Raw genomic sequence first — 23,057 nt, 5'->3', positions numbered from 1 at the left:
CATCTCTGTACCCCACACATACAATTATAAAGTCCCTCAGTCGAGCAGTGAATTTCAAACAGATTCAACCACAAAGACCAGGGAGGTTTTCAAATGCCTCGCAAAGGGTACCTACTAGTAGATGGCAAAAAAACAACTGACAGAATATGCCTTTGAGCATGGTGAAGTTATTAATTACACTTTGGATGGTGTATCAATACACCCAGTCACTACAAAGATACAGGCGTCCTTCCTAACTCAGTTGCCGGAGAGGAAGGAAATCGCTCAGGGATTTCATCATGCGGCCAATGATGAATTTAAAACAGAGTTTAATAATGGCTGTGATAAGAGAAAACTGAGGATGGATCAACAACATTGTAGTTAGTCCACAATACTAACCTAAATGACAGAGTGATAAAAGGAAGCTTGTACAGAATACAAATATTCCAAATCATGTATGACTTGTATAACCTAGTTATATAAGATCTAGGATAAAAGGTATCCTTTTTGCAATAAGGCATTAAAGTAAAACGTCAAAAAAAAATGTATCTAAGAAATGTACTTTATGTCCTGAATACAAAGCATTATGTTTCAGACAAATCCAACAACATTGAGTACCACGCTTCATATTTTCAAGCATGGTGGTGGCTGCATCATGTTATGGGTATGCTTGTCATCTGCAAGGACTTAAATAAAAAGAAACAGAGCTAAGCAAGGGCAAAATCCTAGAGGAAAACCTGGTTCAGCCTGCTTCCAAAAGACACTGGCAGACAAATTCACCTTTCAGCAGGACAATAACCCAAAACTCAAGGCCAAATCTACACGAGTTGCTTACCAACACTACATTGAATGTTCGAGTTAGTTTTGACTTAAATCGGCTTGAACATCTATGGCAAGACTTGAAAATGGCTGTCTAGCAACGATCAACAACTTGAGACAGAGCTTGAAGAATAATGTACTAATGTAGTACAATCCAGGTATGCAAAGCTCTTAGACTTACCCAGAAAGACTCACTGCCAAAAGGTGAGTCTAACATGTATTGACTCAGGGGTGTGAACTTATGTAAATATCTGTATTCAATTTATTTGCAAAAATTTCTAAAAACATGTTTTCAATTTGTCATTATCGGTTATTGTGTGTAGATGGGTGAGAAAAAAACAAAACGTAATTCATTTTGAATTCAGGCTGTAACAGAAAGTGGAATAAGCCTGAGTACTTTGTGAAGGGAATGTATGTGGTAAAGGAGGACATGCTGCTCTGTAAGTCACGTGTATGTGTAAATGGTATAGAAACTCACCAGTGTAGGTGAGATAGATGACGGTGAGAAACACCACCCCAGCAGCTAGCGACACCCCCAGGAAGAAAAGGGTCTGGAATTCCTGCTTGGTGAGCCTGTCCTTCAGGTACTGCAGCAATGCATATGCCTGGAGCAGTGCAAACACGCCTGCATACAGAGAACGTCGGCGTTAGCACATTATTACAACAACCGTAACAATTTGGGTCTCATGCGAGCAGGTTTGATGGTTGTCTTACTATAGACGCGCTTACACACTGACGCTGTAAATAACGCAACATATTTGAATAACAGGAACTGTTTAGACTAAAATAGGATCTCTGTTCTGTTGTCTGATGGTCGCTCTCTTGTGGAACTTCATGCTAATTGAACAACGCCCCAGTTTCACGGGCAAAACTGAGGCCCACTTCCGATGTACGACCCCCCCCCAGCAGCATTCCAAGGTCACGACTCTACCAGAACCCAGAGAGCGGGCAACAATGTAAAAATACCCATCGCTCTGATGCTTTATTCTTTCCCTTCCTGTCCCCGTCACGCTGGCTGTTGCTATAGACACGCCGCCAGATGTTGACGAGCAGCTGCTGCCCGTAGCCAAACACGCCCAGACCTTTGAGAGAGTGACGGTGCTTTTCCATTCCTCAAAGCCCACGTCGCTGCCGTGCTGTGCTGCCCCAGTCACCCGCATAACAAACACCACTTCAGAAATCAGACTGAAGCTACATTAGACTAAGAGGAACATAAATGTATGCTTTAGAGCTACATAATCTTGTTACTAGCGATGTGACAAATGAAACGATAAAGAAAAAAAATCATAAAATTACACATTAATTCACAATTCTGTTGCACTGCTACCAGCAACAGTTTGGGTCGCATGGTGCTTCCCTTTCAGATGATTAAGCATTGCACCTGTACTACCAATGTTGTACCTAAATTCCACCTCACAAAGTTTGCATTTCACCACCTAATCACATAACTTCTATACAGGACTTCGCTGCTGTCGCTTGACTTTCTCTGCCAATTTTCCAAGAGTTTGTTCCAAAAATAAGTGATTCCTCGACTCTCATTTCTAAAAGCATGCAGAATCGACTCCTGAACTTCTCCGATTCAGTATTTTTTTAACGGAAGAGACTGATAGGGGCACTAGGCCCATCTAATCGGTAATCAACCGTGCACTAGGCCTATCTATCGGTAATCAAAAGCTTAATCTTCAGTAAAGCAGGGCCTATCATCAATGAGTAGGCTAGCATATTCCACACGCAACAGACTGAAGGAGGAACACACGCTTGTGTCATTAGTGAAGAGAAAGACCAGGCAAGCTAGCGTGAGGGAGGGGAAAAAGGGCCAGGCAGAAAGAACCGTGCACATATGTCTTGGAAATCTGTATATCGAAATGTCTTGTCGCCTCGCAAATACACCAAAGTCTCATAAGGTTAATCTCTTCCTCTCTGGTTTTAAAGTGCTACACATAATTGTTTTATTTTTGCATTGTAATTACAGAAAATGTCCATAATATAGCTGGTGCTAATAGTGGAATAACGGTGTTTCACGGTATTACTTACCCGACAGTGTTGTGATTGGCTGTGATAGTCGTCTATTGATTCCTCCCACCGTAGTGGCATCAAACTAGGAAAGCTGTTCTGACTTTGTGGCTGTGTTATCTAATGGAAATCGCTCATTTCCTGGTTGCTAAAATTCTACATCGTTAGCTCAATTTCAGTTTGTGCGAAAACAAGCACTGAACAGTGTAGGGAATCATTGTACCATCTACATCTCTGAAATATATTTTATAAAACACAAAATATCATTTTTACAGCAGTTTGAAGCTGCTGGCCAAAAACCAAAAGTAACTTTGGTTTGGTCCAGCAGCTTCAAAAAAATGATATTTTTTGTTATCAATCCACTATTAGCGCCAGCTATATGACAGACATTTTCTGAAATTAAAATTCAAAAATAAAAATCCCGTGTAGCACATTAGCCTCTTACTCTCGGGGTTTAACTTAATGCTGCTTTGGTGAATTTGCGGTAATAGTGGAGTGTTTCAGTCAAAATAAAGTTACTTTCGGTTTTGGTCCACCAGCTGGGACCGTTGGCGAGACGGGAACACAAACTGCATCAACGAAATGGTACAAAGGCACTGCCAATACAAGAGAACAACTGGTTGGTCATGGCCCAAGGTCTCTATTGAAAAATTGATTTCTCTCAACGAGGTCATACCTGGTTAAATAAATTTAATAGAGCGGTTTGCGTCTCATAGTGAGTCGTGTCGTGAAGAGCGCAGTAGACTAAAAGGGGATGGGGGGCTTACCTGCTGCAGCCATGTGCTCGCTGGTTCGGATTGGCTGGAAGCCCACAAAGGGGATCTGCATGGATAGCACCAGGCCCACGATGTAGAAAGTACTATAAGCTGAAAGAGAGAAACAGAAAGAGCGAGATGAGATCAAACAAACAAAGTTGAACACAGATACGGTCCCATTCAAAAACCCAATCTCACTTCAGTTTGGGTTGTTAAGGAAAAGCGCCTTCTCCCTTTAGGAGGTATTTAATGTGCATTGATAGGAGTTGCATTGAGACTGAGTGGGACTAAATACAATAACGCCTCATCTGGAGAAATTTACTGAGAACATAGAAGTGGGCAAAGAAAAGTGCAGCGGGGGGCCTAACATGAGCCGACGGTGCAGTAAAACTGTAGAAATCCCACCTTTGTAGCTGATCTGATCCTAAGGCATGTGCCCTAATTAAGATTTCATACTTTTCTGAACACTGGGGCTTTTTGAAGTGACTGACTAGCCCTGAGCACTCTTGACTCTGATTCATTTTTGCCTGTTGACTGATGGAGGTAAGAGATGAACTGTGTGAAATAGAATTGCGATTAACACAGACAACGCACTTTTGTTCAAGGACTCATTGTGCCAGCGCCGATGCCAACGAGGCATCTAGTTTTTAGAAGAGCTTTCTCTACGGTATACGAAGGAGAAAGGTTAAAACTAGATCAAAACGAGATGGTTGTGAAGCAAGGACTTACACAAGATTGCTGCTTGAAAAACTACACAAAGCCCTAATCTATTAAAGGGTGCTTGAAGTTGACAGCTCCTGCGTTCGAAGCATAAATATTTCAGAAAAAAAAATTTTTAAATGGAGAAAATGTTCTGCATTAACAAACGGTTCTTGTGGAAGGGTACAAAGGCACTGCCAATATCCTTTCTTGAGGAAAATGCAAAGCGATTGAGTATAGCGGGGGTCAATGCCCTACATTTTAAATAGGGACGTCATTTATTTTCAAAGCGCCCAAGAACGGGGTACTGTTTACCTTGAGTAATATATATAATCAAGTGTAAATGATGCTTGATGCTAAACCATTTATCTTGACCCAGCTAGCCTGCTGTTCCTTCAGCTTAGCTAAATATGTACTGCCCACGACGCTGCAGCATTTCTGCCTGTCTGACAATGATGCGATGTGTTCTGTGAGCTCACAAGGACAAAAATAAGTCTGGTTCTTTGATCATTGGTTTACTCAGAAATAGAGGCAATTTACAGTGTGATATACGCAGTCAAATTCATAATTAAACTCAGTTCTCAGTCACATTCAGGAGAGCAAACAAGTATTTGTGGTTGTTTAGAGGAAAACAGGTGTGTGCGGTCACATCTCTTTAGCAGACCTTCTGAGTGTACAAAACATCAGGAACACCTTCCTAATATTGATTTGCACCCCCCTTTGCCCTCAGAACAGCCTCAATTCTTCAGGCCATGGACTCTACAAGGTGTTGAAAGCATTCCACAGGGATGCTGGCCCATGTTGACTCCAATGCTTCCCTACATTGGGGTCAAGTTGGCTGGATGTCCTTTGGGTGATGGACTATCCTTGATACACACAGGAAACTGTTGAGCGTGAAAAACCCAAGAGCGTTGCAGTTCTTTACAAACTCAAACCGGTTCGCCTGGCACCCACTACCCTACCCCATTCAAAGGCACTCAAATATTTTCTTGCCCATTCACCCTCTGAATGGCACATACACAATCCATGTCTCAATTGTCTCAAGGCTTAAAAATCTTTTTAACCCCTCTCCATCTACACCAGGTATTCCCAAACCGGGGTACGCGGTACACCAAACAAACATGTGATTCACATTTCTTCACATTTTCAAACAGTCCATTTATATTTTCCAACAGGGCTATACATTTGGGTGAGGTTTATTTCCTTGTCTGAGTAGCCTCGTTTCACTGCCAAAAACAATTAAACCATCTAGTGTTCAACGAAACACAATGTCAAATACAGGTAGCCTAGTCAAAAAATTGACATCCAATCACATTAACCGTTACTCTTGCGGGAATTTCACTAACGGTCCGTATGTAGCCAAACGTAGCTGCTGCTCATGTTGGTATTTGTACTGATGACGCAAAAGACACCAGTACAAAGCAGCGCAAAAGACTGAGACATAGTGGAGTGGTAACGCGCGTGCAAGCAGTTGCTCCCGACGCCACTTGGGTACACTGCAGCGTCCGAGAGGCTCTTGCTGCCAAGGGAATGCCTGACAGCTTGAAAAAATGTTTTTTTGACACTACAGTGAAAATGGTTAACTTTGTTAAAGCAAGGCCCCTGAACGCTCATGTATTTTATGCACTATGCAATGATATGGACAGTGACCATGTAACGCTTTAAGAACATACAGAAGTACGCTGGTTATCAAGGGGCAAAGTATGGAAACGTTTTTTGGAATTGAGAGACGAGCTTAGTTTTTACCGACCATCATTTACACTTGTCTGACCGCTTCCATGATGAGTTTCTCACACGACTGGCCTATCTCGATGATGCCCCCCCCCCCCCTCTCCTGAATTATCTGAATCTAGGATTACAGGCACTCTCCGCAACTATATTCAATGTGCGGGACAAAATTGAGGCTATGATTAAGAAGTTGGAGCTCTATGTCTGCATTAGCAAGGACAACACAGGTCTTTCCATCATTGTAGGATTTTTTTGTGTGCAAATGAACTCAAGCTTACGGACAATGTCAAATGTAACATAGCGAAGCACCTGAGTTGGGTGCGCAATTATGCAGGTACTTTCCCGAAACGGATGACAAACAGCTGGATTCGTTATTCCCCTTCACTTACCGATATCTGAACAAGAGAGCCTCATCGAAATTGCAACAAGCGGTTCTGTGAAAATTGAATTTAAATCAGAAGCCACTGCCAAATTTCTGGATTGGGCTGCGCTCAGAATATCCTGCCTTGGCAAATCACACTGTCAGGACACTGATGCCCTTTGCAACCACGTACCTATGTGAGAGTGGATTCTCGGCCCTCACTAGCATGAATACTAAATACCAGGCACAGACTGTGTGGGAAATGATTTAAGACTGAGACTCTCCAATACAACCCAACATTGCAGTTATGTGCATCCATTCAAGCACAACCTTCTCATTAACCTGTGGTGAGTTATTCACCATTTTCGATTGAACAAATCAGGTTATATGTAAGACAGTTAAGAGCTAAATTATTGATTATTATTTGTACCCTGGTCCTATAAGAGCTCTTTGTCACTTCCCACAAGCCGGGTTGAGACAAACTCACTCATTCTTATGTTTAATAAATGTATTGTATAGTGTGTGTGTGGCAGGCTTACAATGACGGCGACAAAAAAATAAAAACATATGAAAGTGCTCTGACCCTGGTGCTAGAGGGGTACGCAGCAGGAGGTTGAACGTTTGAAGGGGTACGGGACTATAAAAAGTTTGAGAACCACTGATCGAAGTGAATTTAACAAGTGACATCAATAAGGGAACTTCGCTTTAACCTGGATTCACCTGGTCAGCTCATGTAATGTTCTTAATGTTTTGTACACTCAGTGTAGGAGGGGGGGTTTATGATCACATCTTTTTGGCAGATGAAAGTGTTGTGGTCACTCACCGATATAGACCCTCCTGCTGTAGCGCTGCATGAGCAGCAGCACAAACACATGCAGAGGGATCAGGTTGATGATGAAGACATATCCTCCCCATGCGGACACCTGCAACAAACACAGCCATCAGCAAAAACACTCACGCGCCACCAGGAATGCATTGGAATACGCAGTGGACCAATATCAAACCAATGCAATCATGTTTAAACACTGTGACCGCAAAGTAAAAATGCATCAATAACTTTAAAAGCTCCATGAAATGATGCATCGACACTGACTTGGAGCGTGAAACAAGGGGCCTATAAAATACCCTACAAAAACATTAACTGTGGTACGTAGGATGTGCAGAGCAGTCGGAGGGGGATAATACTCACACGCACCTGCTTAGCCAGACAATCACACATTTCATTCACAAATCACTCATCTATGACAAAAATATGTTTTGCAATTACTGTTAACTGCGGGGGGGGTGGGGGAGAACCTCAAGTTTGTTCAGGAGCGGTTAAGCGAAATTCTCTTTTCGGCCATTTGCATCTTTAGCTTCAGATGATGTGAGCTAAATTAGGCGCAGTTGAAGCGTAACTCGAATGGATACGGAGACGACTCCCAGTTTGAGCTACTTGTCTGTGTTGACACAGCAGCAGTGGTTCTCTGCGAGACAAGAGGTTGTTCATTGAAAACAATGCCGACCCAGAGGAACTGCTGGGGGGGTATCAGTGAGGAGAGTATCAAATGCGCTGAGGGTCGCTTGACGCAACCTTCCGGCCGCAAAGTGTAATTTGACCAAACATCTCACACATGCACTGCTAATGACCTCACCGTTGTGTTAATGACCTCACCGTTGTGTGTGTGTGTGTGTGTGTGTGTGTGTGTGTGTGTGTGTTACTGCCCCCACATGGTTTTGAGGGTTGAATAAGCAACCAGTAATCTTCTGGAGTCACCGAGCCATATCGAACACAAAGCTTGAACCAACTCTTTACTCAGACAGATCTCTGCGCCACCAAGCACAAAATATCTTGTTTACTACCAAATAAAGTCTGTTCAGAGACTGAGGTAGCTGAAAGAGCTGGGGCATACACTATCAATATGTCTGTTAGAGTAAATAAACGCAGCAAAAAAAAAAGAAACTTCCGCACTGTCAACTGCATTTATTTTCAGCAAACAAAAATGTGTAAATCTTTGTATGAACATAAGATTCAACAGAATAACTGAACAAGTTCCACAGACAAGTGACTATTGTGTCCCTGAACAAAAGGGGGGGGGGGGGGGGGGGGGGGGTCAAAATCAAAAGTAACAGTCAGTATCTGGTGTGGCCACCAGCTGCATTAAGTACTGCAGTGCATCTCCTCCTCATGGACTGCACCAGATTTGCCAGTTCTTGCTGTGAGATGTTGACCCACACTTCCACCAAGGCACCTGCAAGTTCCCGGACATTTCTGAGGGGAATGGCCCTAGCCCTCCCCCTCCGATCCAACAGGTCCCAGACGTGCTCAATGGGATTGAGATCCGGGCTCTTCGCTGGCCATGGCAGAACACTGACATTCCTGTCTTGCAGCAAATCACACACAGCGCAAGCAGTATGGCTGGTGGCATTGTCACCCAGGAAGGGTACCACATGAGGGAGGATGATGTCTTCCCTGTAACGCATGGCGTTGAGATTGCCTGTAATGACAACAAGCTCAGTCCGATGATGCTGTGACACACTGCCCCAGACCATGATGGCCCCTCCACCTCCAAATCGATCCCTCCACCTCCAAATCGATCCCTCCACCTCCAAATCGATCCCTCCACCTCCAAATCGATCCCTCCACCTCCAAATCGATCCCTCCACCTCCAAATCGATCCCTCCACCTCCAAATCGATCCCTCTCCAGAGTACAGGCCTCGATGTAAAGCTCATTCCGTCGACGATAAACGCAAATCCGACCATCACCCCTGGTGAGACAAAACCGTGACTCGTCAGTGAAGAGCACTTTTTGCCAGTCCTGTCTGGTCCAGCGGGTTTGTGCCCATAGGCGACATTGTTGCCGGTGATGTCTGGTGAGGACCTGCCTTACAACAGTCCTACAAGCCCTCAGTCCAGCCTCTCTCAGCCCATTGCAGACAGTGAGCACTGATGGAGGGATTGTGCGTTCCTAGTGTAACTCGGGCAGTTGTTGCCATCCTGTACCTGTCCCGCAAGTGTGATGTTCGGATGTACCGATCCTGTGCAGGTGTTGTTACACGTGGTCTGCCACTGCGAGGAAGATCAGCTGTCAGTCCTGTCTGCCTGTGGCGCTGTCTTAGGCGTCTCACAGTACAGACATTGCAATTTATTGCCCTGGCCACATCTGCAGTCCTTATGCCTCCTTGCCTAAGGCACGTTCACACAGATGAGCAGGGACCCTGGGCATCTTTTGGTGTTTTTCAGAGTCAGTAGAAAGGCCTCTTTAGTGTCCTAACTTTTCATAACTGACCTTAATTGCCTACCGTCTGTAAGCTGTTAGTGTCTTAACGACCGTTCCACAGGTGCATGTTCATGAATTGTTTAAGTTTCAGTGAACAAGCATGGGAAACAGTGTACAAACCCTCTACAATGAAGATCTGTGATGTAATTTGGATTTTTTCGAATTATCTTTGAAAGACAGGGTCCTGAAAAAGGGACGTTTCTTTTTTCTGAGTTTATAATGTACTTATCGATATAGCGCAGTCCTAAAACTTATAGCTGGAAACTTATCACAAAAAAGGCCTCAATCGAAAATACTATGTTTTTTCTGTTTAGGCCCCTATGCACCCTGCTTAATGTATTTCAAGAAATCCACTTCTTACTATGGCTTTGAGTTAAGAATAATTATTTCTGGCAATAGTAACTATCAGGAACGTTATAAGCTGGAGATAATGCGGTTAGTAGATTCCCTAATTAAATAAGCCACATCCTCATATCTGGGTGTATTGAATCAAAGTGACATCACTGTAAGGCTTTCATGCCATGTTCTGACAGTATTTCTGAGAAGGGCAGTTGTCCTTCGAGAAGATTCCCTTACAATACAATGAGGAAGAACTTTCTCTATATGTTGCAATACAACCAGGAGGACGAGCAGTTTGTTGTTACAATACAACGAGAAGGAAGGGCTGTTACACTATGTTAGGGCTTCCTATGGGTCCAACGCTAACCTGTTAGTGTGTGTACTAACAAGTGCATCTCAAGTTAGCATTTGGCTCTGTGACCCTAATGGACAGGTCTTACTGCAGTCATAATGGGGTCAGCAAAGAACCAGACACCATTAGACTGGAGCCATTATCCTTTACTCACGCTCCACTGGTCTTATTTCTATGAAGCAGCATAGGGGGACGGAGGGTTTTGCAGTGATGAAAGGGCATAGGGGTCTCGCTACGGGGCTAGATTCGATTGCCTCAGAAGGCGGCTAAAAGAGGCTCAGGGACCTCTGCGGGGGGGTAGGATGCGGGAAACAGAATAACCTGAGATGCTGTTGGTCACCTAAGGGGGTATCAGACGACATGAGTGAAGGATATAAGCTGGGGCTGGAGCCTTGACTGAGAAAGAACGTTATTTGTGGGGGAAAGTTGTTTTGTTGAAAGGCAGGTGGGGCCCGGGGAGGTAGGTGAACCACTGCGTCGCTGCAAAGCTCTGGATAGATTATTTCACTGTAAAAAAAAAAAAAAAGGGCTTTGAGTTGAAATTTTATCACTCTACTTCTAATTATAACCTCCAGAAAGCAGTATGTCTTACAATCACCTGAAGAGCTGAGTTGTGCTGCTGAGAATGCCTCATAAATACTTGAGTGAAAAGAACTTCAGAAGTGCTCCCATGATGCTCGTGGTTGGGGGAGGGAGAAGGGGTAGGAGGCAGTCGTCACAGGAACTTAGGGAAAACACGATCTCTCCCGGGAGACATGAGATAGAATGTCACGCAGCTCTCACAGTAGGAGTTTCCGCAGGTCTTGTCCATCATGACGTCTCAACTGAGCTTCTTCTCTCCCTCCCCGGCCTGATGACAGAGCCGAGAACGTGCATTCTCACTGTGCATTGCAAATGTGTCATGTTCAATTAAGCCTCATTGGTGAGTGAGTATCCTTAAAATCAACAGTGGGAGGGGAGAAACGATGGAGGGGGTAGATATTGCAGCTTGGTACTACTATCAAGTATTATTTGAGAAGGTCCGGTCACACAAATGTCCAAGGTGGCAAAGGTCCAGATGGATAATGTAATTTAAAAATTGGCGTAGTAACATACCCCCAACCCCGAAACTGTTCACACCCCTCTTGTTGGCAGAGAGAAAATGTTAGTTTTAAAGCCAAATTTCACACAGTTGAACACATTAAGCAGACAATTTGCTGTTTTAAAGCTCATTTTTTGCAATTCTACATATTGTTCCATGTCTTGTGTTTATATGATACCAGGTGTTGAAGCCGCGTTCCGTATTGACCCTCTTCTGGGTCCGGATCCGGTTTGCTAGTTGAGTATGGGGGCCCTAGAGGGTAGTGAGAGTGTGACAAAGGTGACCCGGGCTTGTCGTGTCGCCAACAAACCCTGCAAACCCTGTTGGTGGGAGGATGGGTAGAGCGGGGTTGTGACTAGAGGGAGTAGACCTACGACCGGAAGTGACTTTTTGTAAAGGTTATGATAGCATTTTAGCTTACCGTAACCGTAAACCTTTTCCTAACCTGCCATGTTAATGATTCTAACAAGCTACAAAAAAAAAGTAACTTCCGGTCATAGCTGTACTCCCTCTACTCAGAACCGTATGGCGGGGATGGTCGAAATAGTCTCACTCCAGATCTTTGAGGAGCGAGAGAGAACGAGAGGGGCTTATAAAATTGGTGTGGGTTCTCGCAGTAGAAAATCTCCCCGCTCTCATCTCTTTTCAAATGTGGTCATTAGTGGCTTGTGCCTTTCCCCTTCTATCTTCCTGCGGAGCTTGGATGCTGGGCCCCCGACATGATCGATGGGAGCTGGATGTCTATAATCCGTTTCATTTGACATCTGTCTCTTCCCGAGCAGAGGGAAGATTTAACTGAAGATGCTGGAAGCAGAAGATAATTGCAGGCACTCAACATCACCAATCGTACACAAAGAGACCTGTCTGGGAGGCAGTTGGCGCTGTTTCTCTTATCTCACCATCGACCAAAAGGTCGGGGGGGGGGGGTTCATAAATAACGTTTAACGTGCAGACTCCATTTCACGCCGCTCGTTACCGCTTTTGACGTCAACGATCGCACTCATCGCTATCTTAATGTAATCATGGCTTCCATTTCCCAGAGATGGGATGCTACGTTAGTGTAAATCAATGACACTGTTTATGTGTTTCCAACTAACAATTAAGGCTCTTTGACACTCACCATGTAGAAGTAGGAGAGGCAGCAGCCAATGGACCAGAACACCGAGCCGGTTTTGATCGACTTCACCTATGAGGGAGAGAACAGACAAACGTTTAAAGACCAGTAAACTGACAAAGCAAAAACCAGTTTAGAAATGTTTGCAAATGTCTCAAAACTGAAGCGCTACATTTACATAAGTATTCAGACCCTTTACTCAGTACTTTGTTGAAGCACCTTTGGCAGCGATTACAGCCTGGAGTCTTCGTGGGTATGAAGCTACAAGCTTGGCACACCAGTCTGAGGTACTGAGCAGGTTGCAAGGATCTCTGTACTTTGCTCCATTGATCTTTGCCTCAATCCTGACTAGTCTCCCAGTCCCTGCTGCTGAAAAACATCCCCACAGCATTCTGCCACCACCACGCGTCACTGTAGGGCTGGTGCCAGGTTTCTTCCAGACGTGACGCTTGGCATTCAGGCCAAAGAGTTCAATCTTGGTTTCGTCAGACCAGAGAATTCTGTTCCATGTCTGAGAGTCTTTAGGTGCCATTTGGCAAACTCCAAGCGGGTTGTCATGTGCCTGATTTGGTTGTTCTTCTGGAAGGTTCTCTCATCTCCAAAGGAACTCAGTCAGAGTGACCATTGGGTTTTTGGTTAACTCCCTGACCAAGGCCCTTCTACCCCGATTGCTCAGTTTTGCTGGGCAGCCAGCTCTAGGAATAGTCTTGGTGGCTCCAAACTTCTTCCATTTAAGAATGACGGCGGCCACTGTGTTCTTGAGGACCTTCAACACCGCAGAAATATTTTGGTACCCTTCCTCAGATCTGTGCCTCGACACAATCCTGTCTCGGAGCTCTACAGACAATTCCTTCAACCTCATGGCTTGGTTTTTGCTCTAATATACACAGTCAACTGTTGGATCTTATATAGTCAGGTGAGTGCCTTTCTAAATCATCTCCAATCAATTGAATTTACCACAGGTGACTTCCAATCAAGTTGTATAAACATTAGGGATGCTCAATGGAAACAGAATGCACCTGAGCTCAATTTGAGTCTCATAGAAAGGGTCTGAATACCTATGCAAATAAGGTTCCTGTTCATTTGTAATACATTTGTAAAAAAAAAAAAAAAAAAAAATGGTTTTCACTTTGTCATTATGGGCTATTGTATGTAGATTTGATCCATTTTAGAATAAGGCTGTGGAAAAAAAGTGTTAGTGGAACAGCATACTAATCCCAGTGAATCCAAGCAGTATTTTCATTAAGTCTTAATTGAAGATTTACAATCTTCATTACTGAAAACATTTTTGAAACTTGTTACAAATGGAGTCACGCATGAGTCACTGAATGATATTTTGAAAGAGGAAGTACTTTAAGAATGTGTTTTAGTTTGTCTCCTCCATCTCCACTAACCCAAGCTAAGTGTATTGATTTCTCCCCTCATAATAATGTAAAATTAACATCTGTACAGAAAGACTCATGTGAAGGCCAAATTACAGAGGAGGAACTTCTTGATGCAATTAAAGCCTTTAAGGCTGGGAAAACTCCAGGGCTGGATGGCATACCAGTGTAAGTATAGCAAACTTTTTTTGATATACTCAGAGGACCATTATTAGCATGTTTTAACCACTCCTATATAAAATGGTAGATTATTGAACACACAAGGTCATTCTCACTGAAACAGGACCCAAGTGGTATATATAAAGATCCAGTCCATTTAAAACATTGGAGGATTCTTACACTTCAGTGTTGTGATGCAAAAATCCTAGCAAAATGCTTGGCGCACAGAATTAAAGTATTGTCAGATATTATTCATCCTAATCAGACAGTTTTTTTTACATGGACGATACATTGGAGATAATATAAGACAATTAATGGAAACAATAGAATTCTATGAAATATCGGGGACACCAAGCCTGGTTTTCATAGCTGATTTTGAAAAGGCTTTTGATAAAGTACAACTGGAGTTTATATATTAAAATTTTCAATTTTGGGGAATCTCTTATAAAATGGGTTAAAGTTAAGTATAGTTACCCTAGGTGTAAAATAATGGCTACATCTCAGAAAGTGTTAAACTACCTAGAGGAGTAAAACAAGGTTGTCCACTATCGGCATCGCTACTTATTATTGCCATCGAAATGTTAGCTGTTAAAATTAGATCCAACAATAATGTTAAGGGATTAGCCATCCGTGACTTAAACTAAGGTGTCATTGTACGCTGATGAGTCATTTTTTCTTTTAAAACCACAATTAGAATCCCTCCACAGCCTCATAGAGGATCTAGATACTTTTGCTAACCTCTGGATTAAAACCAAATTATGATGTGTACTATATTACGTATTGGATCACCAAAAAAAAACATGCACATTTTATATTACCGTGTACTTTACCATTTAAATGGTCTGACGGAGATGTGGACATACTCGGTATACAAATCCCAAAAGAAAATGATCTCACTCCAATACATTTTTTATAGAAAGTTAGCAAAAAAAGATAAGATCTTGCTACCATGGAAAGGAAAATACCTGTCTATGTGGAAAAATCACCCTGATTAACTCTTTAGTCATATCAGTTTACCTATTTGCTTATGGTTTTGCCTACACCTAGTGACCTGCTTTTTAAATTATATGAACAAAAACAATGTACTTGTGTGAAAAGTGCAAATCAATCCCAGCACAACAGCAAAGGACCTTGTGAAGATGGAAGAAACAGGTACAAAAGTGTCTATATCCACAGTAAAACGAGTCCTATATCGACATAACCTGAAAGGCCGCTCAGCAAGAAAGAAGCCACTGCTCCAAAGCCGCCATAAAAAAAGCTAGACTACTGTTTGCAATTGTACTTTTTTGGATAAAAGTCCTTTGGTCTGATGAAACAAAAATATACATTTTTGTCCATAATGACCATCGTTATGTTTGGAGGAAAAGGGGGGAGGCTTGCAAGCAGAAGAACACCATCCCAACCGTGAAGCACGGGGGTGGCAGCATCATGTTGTGGGAGTACTTTGCTGCAGGAGGGACTGGTGCACTTCACAAAATAGATGGCATCATGAGGAAGGATAATTATGTAGATATATTGAAGCAACATCTCAAGACATCAGTCAGGAAGTTAAAGCTTGGCCAAAAATGTGTCTTCCAAATGGACAATGACCCCAAGCATACTTCCAAAAAGTTGTGGCAAAATGTCTTAAGGACAACAAAGTCAATGTATTGGAGTGGCCATCACAAAGCCCTGACCTCAATACTATAAAAAATTTGTGGGCAGAACTGAAAAAGCGTGTGCGAGCAAGGAGGCCTACAAACCTGACACAGTTACACCAGCTCTGTCAGGAGGAATGGGCCAAAATCCACCCAACATATTGTGGAAGGCTATCCAAAACATTTGACCCAAGTTAAACAATTTAAAGGCAATGCTACCAAATACTAATTGAGTGCATGTAAACTTCTGACCCACTGGGAATGTGATGAAATAAATAATTCTCTAATATTATTCTGACATTTCACATTCTTAAAATAAAAGTGGTGATCCTAACTGACCTAAAACAAAGGATTTTTACTAGGATTAAATGTCAGGAATTGTGAAAAAACTGAGGTTAAATGTATTTGGTTAAGGTGTATGTAAACTTCCAACTTCAACTGTACATACATACATAGGGAGTCCCAGTACCATAACACTGTGTACGGATACAAGGTATTTGCAGTAGATATCTACATAAAAAGGCAGGGTAAAATGACTAGGCATCAGGATAGATAATACGAGTAAAATACACAGAGTAGCAGCAGCATATGAGTGTGAAAGTGTGTGTATGTATTGTGTGAGTGTTATACTGTATAGTGTATATGTTCTTGCAACTGTGCATAGAGTCAGTTCACGATTGGGTCACAATGCAGATAGTCTGGGTAACCAATTACAGTGCCTTCAGAAAGTATTAATACCCCTTGACATATTCCGTTGTTTCAGCCTGAAGTCAAAATTGATTAAATAGATTTCCCCCCCCCTCACTCATCTACACACAATACCCCATAATGACAAAGTAAATACGTTTTTATTTAATGAACATTAAATTTAAACCAAATACATAAAAATATAATTTACTTAACTATTCACACCCAAGTCAATACTTTAAAGAAGCACCTACGGCAGCGATTACAGCTGAGTCTTTCTGGGTAAGGGCTTTCCACACCTGGATTGTGCAACATTTGCAAATTATTACTTTCTAAATTCGTCAAGCTCTGTCAAATTCGTAGTTGTTCATTGCTAGACAACCATTTTTCAGGTCTCGCCGTAGATTTAAGTCAAAACTAACCCGGCCACTCAGGAACATTCACCGTCTTCTTGGGAAGCCTTGTGTTTTAGGTTATTTGTCCTGCTGAAAGGTGAATTGATCTCGCAGTGTCTGGTGGTAAGCAGACAACCAGGTTTTGCCTGTGCTTAGCTCCATTCGGTTCCCCCAGTTCTTAATGTTTACGTGCATACCCATAACATGATGCAGCCACCACTATGCTTAAAAATGTGACTAGTTTCAGGAAACTTTTTAACATTCCGGAGTTCCAAATTAAGCAGCAGCAGCTGAAAAGATGAGCTCCTACAAATATTGAAATTTAAATGTTTTTTTAGAGTAAAGTACATCGAAAAAAATCAAAAGAAAACTGCAAACTGAATAGGAGACCAAACAAGCAGCTAACAAAGAAGAAAGGCTTTTGAAAAAGTAACAATTTTTCATAAAATTATACCGTTTTCTTAGCTAGCTAAGTTGTTTACCTGTTGCTAGGCAGTTGCTAGGGACATTCCTGGAAGAAGCTAGCTAGCTAACAAGGAGTGTCTAGTTGGCAGAAGAGAAGAAGGGACAAAGGGACAAAGTGGGACAAAATAAGGACAGAAGAAAAGGGAAAGGGGACATTAAGGTGAAGCAGTCCTCTAAAGACACAAAAGACAATAATACAAGAAACAACACTTCTATTGCCTCTCCCTCTATGATACGCACTTCCGGGTTGGAGCGAGTAGTTGCATTCCGCTTCGCTCCACAGGTAGTATTACATTTCATTTCATTACAGTACAACAGTTTGATTTGTTTGATCTTAGCTGGCTACATAGCCGTCTTTGTATCCAAGATAATTGTGTAGTCTAGAGTAATTGTCGAGGTTACCTAGCCAGCTACACTTTCAAACAAAGTCAACAACGCAGCCACTGCTAGCTAGCCTATTTCACCAGCCAGCAGTACTATATCATTTTAGTCAATAAGATTTTTTGCAACGTAAGCTTAAACTTTCTGAACATTCGAGACGTGTAGTCCACTTGTCATTCCAATCTCCTTTGCATTAGCGTAGCCTCTTCTGTAGCCTGTCAACTATGTGTCTGTCTATCCCTGTTCTCTCCTCTCTGCATAGACCATACAAACGCTTCACACCGCGTGGCCGCTGCTACTCTAACCTGGTGGTACCAGCGCGCACGACCCACGTGGAGTTCCAGGTCTCAGGCAGCCTCTGGAACTGCCGATCTGCGGCCAACAAGGCAGAGTTCATCTCAGCCTATGCTTCCCTCCAGTCCCTCGACTTCTTGGCACTGACGGAAACATGGATTACCAATGATAACACTGCTACTCCTACTGCTCTCTCCTCGTCTGCCCACGTGTTCTCGCACACCCCGAGAGCTTCTGGTCAGCGGGGTGGTGGCACTGGGATCCTCATCTCTCCCAAGTGGACATTTTCTCTTTCTCCCCTGACCCATCTGTCTATCGCCTCCTTTGAATTCCATGCTGTCACAGTTACCAGCCCTTTCAAGCTTAACATCCTTATCATTTATCGCCCTCCAGGTTCCCTTGGAGAGTTCATCAATGAGCTTGACGCCCTGATAAGTTCCTTTCCTGAGGATGGCTCACCTCTCACAGTTCTGGGTGACTTTAATCTCCCCACGTCTACCTTTGACTCATTCCTTTCTGCCTCCTTCTTTCCACTCCTCTCCTCTTTTGACCTCACCCTCTCACCTTCCCCCCCTACTCACAAGGCAGGCAATACGCTTGACCTCATCTTTACTAGATGCTGTTCTTCCACTAATCTCATTGCAACTCCCCTCCAAGTCTCCGACCACTACCTTGTATCCTTTTCCCTCTCGCTCTCATCCAACACTTCCCACACTGCCCCTACTCGGATGGTATCGCGCCGTCCCAACCTTCGCTCTCTCTCCCCCGCTACTCTCTCCTCTTCCATCCTATCATCTCTTCCCTCTGCTCAAACCTTCTCCAACCTATCTCCTGATTCTGCCTCCTCAACCCTCCTCTCCTCCCTTTCTGCATCCTTTGACTCTCTATGTCCCCTATCCTCCAGGCCGGCTCGGTCCTCCCCTCCTGCTCCGTGGCTCGACGACTCATTGCGAGCTCACAGAACAGGGCTCCGGGCAGCCGAGCGGAAATGGAGGAAAACTCGCCTCCCTGCGGACCTGGCATCCTTTCACTCCCTCCTCTCTACATTCTCCTCTTCTGTCTCTGCTGCTAAAGCCAATTTCTACCACTCTAAATTCCAAGCATCTGCCTCTAACCCTAGGAAGCTCTTTGCCACCTTCTCCTCCCTCCTGAATCCTCCTCCCCCTCCTCCCCCCTCCTCCCTCTCTGCGGATGACTTCGTCAACCATTTTGAAAAGAAGGTCGACGACATCCGATCCTCGTTTGCTAAGTCAAACGACACCGCTGGTTCTGCTCACACTGCCCTACCCTGTGCTTTGACCTCTTTCTCCCCTCTCTCTCCAGATGAAATCTCGCGTCTTGTGACGGCCGGCCGCCCAACAACCTGCCCGCTTGACCCTATCCCCTCCTCTCCAGACCATTTCCGGAGACCTTCTCCCTTACCTCACCTCGCTCATCAACTCATCCTTGACCGCTGGCTACGTCCCTTCCGTCTTCAAGAGAGCGAGAGTTGCACCCCTTCTGAAAAAACCTACACTCGATCCCTCTGATGTCAATAACTACAGACCAGTATCCCTTCTTTCTTTTCTCTCCAAAACTCTTGAACGTGCCGTCCTTGGCCAGCTCTCCTGCTATCTCTCTCAGAATGACCTTCTTGATCCAAATCAGTCAGGTTTCAAGACTAGTCATTCAACTGAGACTGCTCTTCTCTGTGTCACGGAGGCGCTCCGCACTGCTAAAGCTAACTCTCTCTCCTCTGCTCTCATCCTTCTAGACCTATCGGCTGCCTTTGATACTGTGAACCATCAGATCCTCCTCTCCACCCTCTCCGAGCTGGGCATCTCCGGCAAGGTCCACGCTTGGATTGCGTCCTACCTGACAGGTCGCTCCTACCAGGTGGCGTGGCGAGAATCTGTCTCCGCACCACGTGCTCTCACCACTGGTGTCCCCCAGGGCTCTGTTCTAGGCCCTCTCCTATTCTCGCTATACACCAAGTCACTTGGCTCTGTCATATCCTCACATGGTCTCTCCTATCATTGCTATGCAGACGACACACAATTAATCTTCTCCTTTCCCCCCTCTGATAACCAGGTGGTGAATCGCATCTCTGCATGTCTGGCAGACATATCAGTGTGGATGACGGATCACCACCTCAAGCTGAACCTCGGCAAGACGGAGCTGCTCTTCCTCCCGGGGAAGGACTGCCCGTTCCATGATCTCGCCATCACGGTTGACAACTCCATTGTGTCCTCCTCCCAGAGTGCTAAGAACCTTGGCGTGATCCTGGACAACACCCTGTCGTTCTCAACTAACATCAAGGCGGTGACCCGTTCCTGTAGGTTCATGCTCTACAACATTCGCAGAGTACGACCCTGCCTCACGCAGGAAGCGGCGCAGGTCCTAATCCAGGCACTTGTCATCTCCCGTCTGGATTACTGCAACTCGCTGTTGGCTGGGCTCCCTGCCTGTGCCATTAAACCCCTACAACTCATCCAGAACGCCGCAGCCCGTCTGGTGTTCAACTTTCCCAAGTTCTCTCACGTCACCCCGCTCCTCCGCTCTCTCCACTGGCTTCCAGTTGAAGCTCGCATCCGCTACAAGACCATGGTGCTTGCCTACGGAGCTGTGAGGGGAACGGCACCTCCGTACCTTCAGGCTCTGATCAGGCCCTACACCCAAACAAGGGCACTGCGTTCATCCACCTCTGGCCTGCTCGCCTCCCTACCTCTGAGGAAGTACAGTTCCCGCTCAGCCCAGTCAAAACTGTTCGCTGCTCTGGCACCCCAATGGTGGAACAAACTCCCTCACGACGCCAGGTCAGCGGAGTCAATCACCACCTTCCGGAGACACCTGAAACCCCACCTCTTTAAGGAATACCTAGGATAGGATAAAGTAATCCTTCTAACCCCCCCCCCCCCCCCCCCTTAAAAGAGTTAGATGCACTATTGTAAAGTGGTTGTTCCACTGGATATCATAAGGTGAATGCACCAATTTGTAAGTCGCTCTGGATAAGAGCGTCTGCTAAATGACTTAAATGTAAATGTAAATGTAAATGTCATGGGTCACTACTTCACAGGAGAGTCATTTGAACGTAACCTTTTTTTTTCTCTTTTTTTTTTATTTATTGTTTATCGGAAAAGCCTCCTGGAACATGAACTTTCATGCCATCTGTAAACACAAACAAAATTGTTAAATTACGAGCCTAGTTGCTGTAGCCACAAAGAAACAGCAACCTTCCCTCTAGCCAGGATTGGCTGTGATAATGAGTTGGCTGGACATGCCGAGAGATGAGTTCGGATTGGTCTGTCATATACCACGCTTCTGTCTATTTGAGCTGGTCAGTACGTATTGGTAATCCTGTCTAACGCAGCTATATTGGACAATATATTGCCTTGTAGATCTGCATACATGTTGCTCTCCACTCTGGAGGACAGAGTTTTGAAATCAGTGGAATTCGAGTATGATAGCTAAGAGAAAACATGCGTCTCCAGAATACATCTTCAAACTAAGGGCACCATGGCATCCATGACAGAAGAGTCCATGACAGAAAGTCGCTTTCATTTCACGTTAAAGTGTACTGTTAGCTAGCTAACGTTAGCTGGCGTGATCTTATTGTTTGTATCTCAGAGCCATTTGCTTTGCTAGTTATAGCCTAATGTTAGCTACCTAACATTGAACCTGGTTGGTTAGCTACCTGCAGATTCATGCAGGGTAGTAACGTCATGAGTTGGGAGTATGGTTCATTGTTTACCTAGCTAGCTAGTTAACTACATGTCTTAAAAGACTATGCCAGTAACCATTTCAATAGAATGTCACTTCGACAATTGTTGATAGACGATAGACTCTGGCTATCCACTCCAATTTCAGAGCATTCTTGTCAGTGTACCAGAGCGCAGAATAACTGACGAATTTACAAATGCTCAACACCCGTTGAATACGGCCGGTGTCAGTAAACGCTGGCAAAGAGAGCAAATTGTTCCCGGCAGCACAGTTGCAGTCACCAACACTCTAAATAACATAAAAACAGGCTAACCAGCTTTGCTAGGGTGAGGAAATGGTCAGTGAGCTGTTCTCTCATTTGTGCCTGGAAGTAGCTAGCAAGGTACCCAGTTAGCTTGGGTGCTTGACTGCTGTTAGGGCAGAACACTCGGATCAACCCTTAAAGAGATGGGTGGGGCTAAAGCTTAAGAGGGTGTGAACGATGCTAAACGGGTGTAGACCGACGAGCTCTTCAGTAGGTTAACCAAAACATTCAAAGACCATTTTCTTAAAAGTGAGGTTATAAGGTGATCAACTTTCAAAGCAAAATTACTTTCCCATTGTTACTCAAATGCAGTGTATAATATACAATTTTGTTGCCCTGTCTCCGCTTTTATCAAATGTAATTAACACAATTTCAAATTTTGCTACATAAGACCGAATTAAGGCGGTCGGTCACATATGGAGAGTGGTACTCATTAATGTGTTGTAATGGATTTGTCCAAAACATAACACTTTGTATTCAAGACAAAGTGAATTGCTTTTCCACATTTTTTTGTATTTTATTTTATTGTGTACAGGCGTAATTATTTTCACTCTGTCAATTAGGTTAGTATTGTGGAGTAACTACAATGTTGACCCATCCTTGGTTTTGTCCTATCACAGCCATTATTAAACTCTGTTCTAAATCACCATGATGAAATCTCTGAGCGGTTGCCTTCCCTCTCTGGCAACTGAGTTAGGAAGGACGCCTGCATCTTTGTAGTGACTGGGTGTATTGATACACCCTCCAAAGTGTAATTTAATAACTTCAGCATGCTCAAAAGGGATATTCAATGTCTGCTGTTTTTTTTACCCATCTACTCATAGGTGCCCTTCTTTGCGAGGCATTGGAAAACCGCCCTGGTCTTTGTGGTTGAATCTGTGTTTGAAACACACTGCCTATTTGAGAGACCAATTGTATGTGAAGGGTAGTCATTCAAAAGTCCATGTGACTTGTTAAGCCAATTCTTACTCCTGAACTTATTTAGGCTTGCCATAAAGGGATTGAATACTAATTGACTCAAGACATTTCAGCTTTTCAAATTGAATTAATTTGTAAAAATGTCACTAAACAGCAGGTAGTGTGTGTAGACCAGTGGACCCCCCAAAAAATTAGCAAGATTTATTCCATATTCAGGCTAACAAAATGTGCAAAA

General features: G+C 43.9%; 1 protein-coding gene across 1 annotated transcript in view; it reads right to left on the bottom strand.

Annotated features, from left to right (window-relative positions):
• Window positions 1-23,057, bottom strand: part of LOC120027533 (dolichyl-diphosphooligosaccharide--protein glycosyltransferase subunit STT3B-like) — a 93,155-nt gene that overhangs the window by 13,987 nt on the left and 56,111 nt on the right. The window contains exons 4-7 of the mRNA XM_038972512.1: window positions 12,508-12,573; window positions 7,178-7,277; window positions 3,579-3,677; window positions 1,277-1,423 (exon numbers count right to left, since the gene is read on the bottom strand). Of these exons, the coding sequence (XP_038828440.1) occupies window positions 1,277-1,423; window positions 3,579-3,677; window positions 7,178-7,277; window positions 12,508-12,573 (412 nt within the window). The remainder of the gene's footprint in view (window positions 1-1,276; window positions 1,424-3,578; window positions 3,678-7,177; window positions 7,278-12,507; window positions 12,574-23,057) is intronic.

This window comes from Salvelinus namaycush, chromosome 32, assembly GCF_016432855.1.
Source record: "Salvelinus namaycush isolate Seneca chromosome 32, SaNama_1.0, whole genome shotgun sequence".
NCBI lineage: Eukaryota > Metazoa > Chordata > Actinopteri > Salmoniformes > Salmonidae > Salvelinus > Salvelinus namaycush.
The sequence above is the reverse complement of the archived record's forward strand: the minus strand, read 5'-3'. Positions and strand labels throughout refer to the sequence as shown.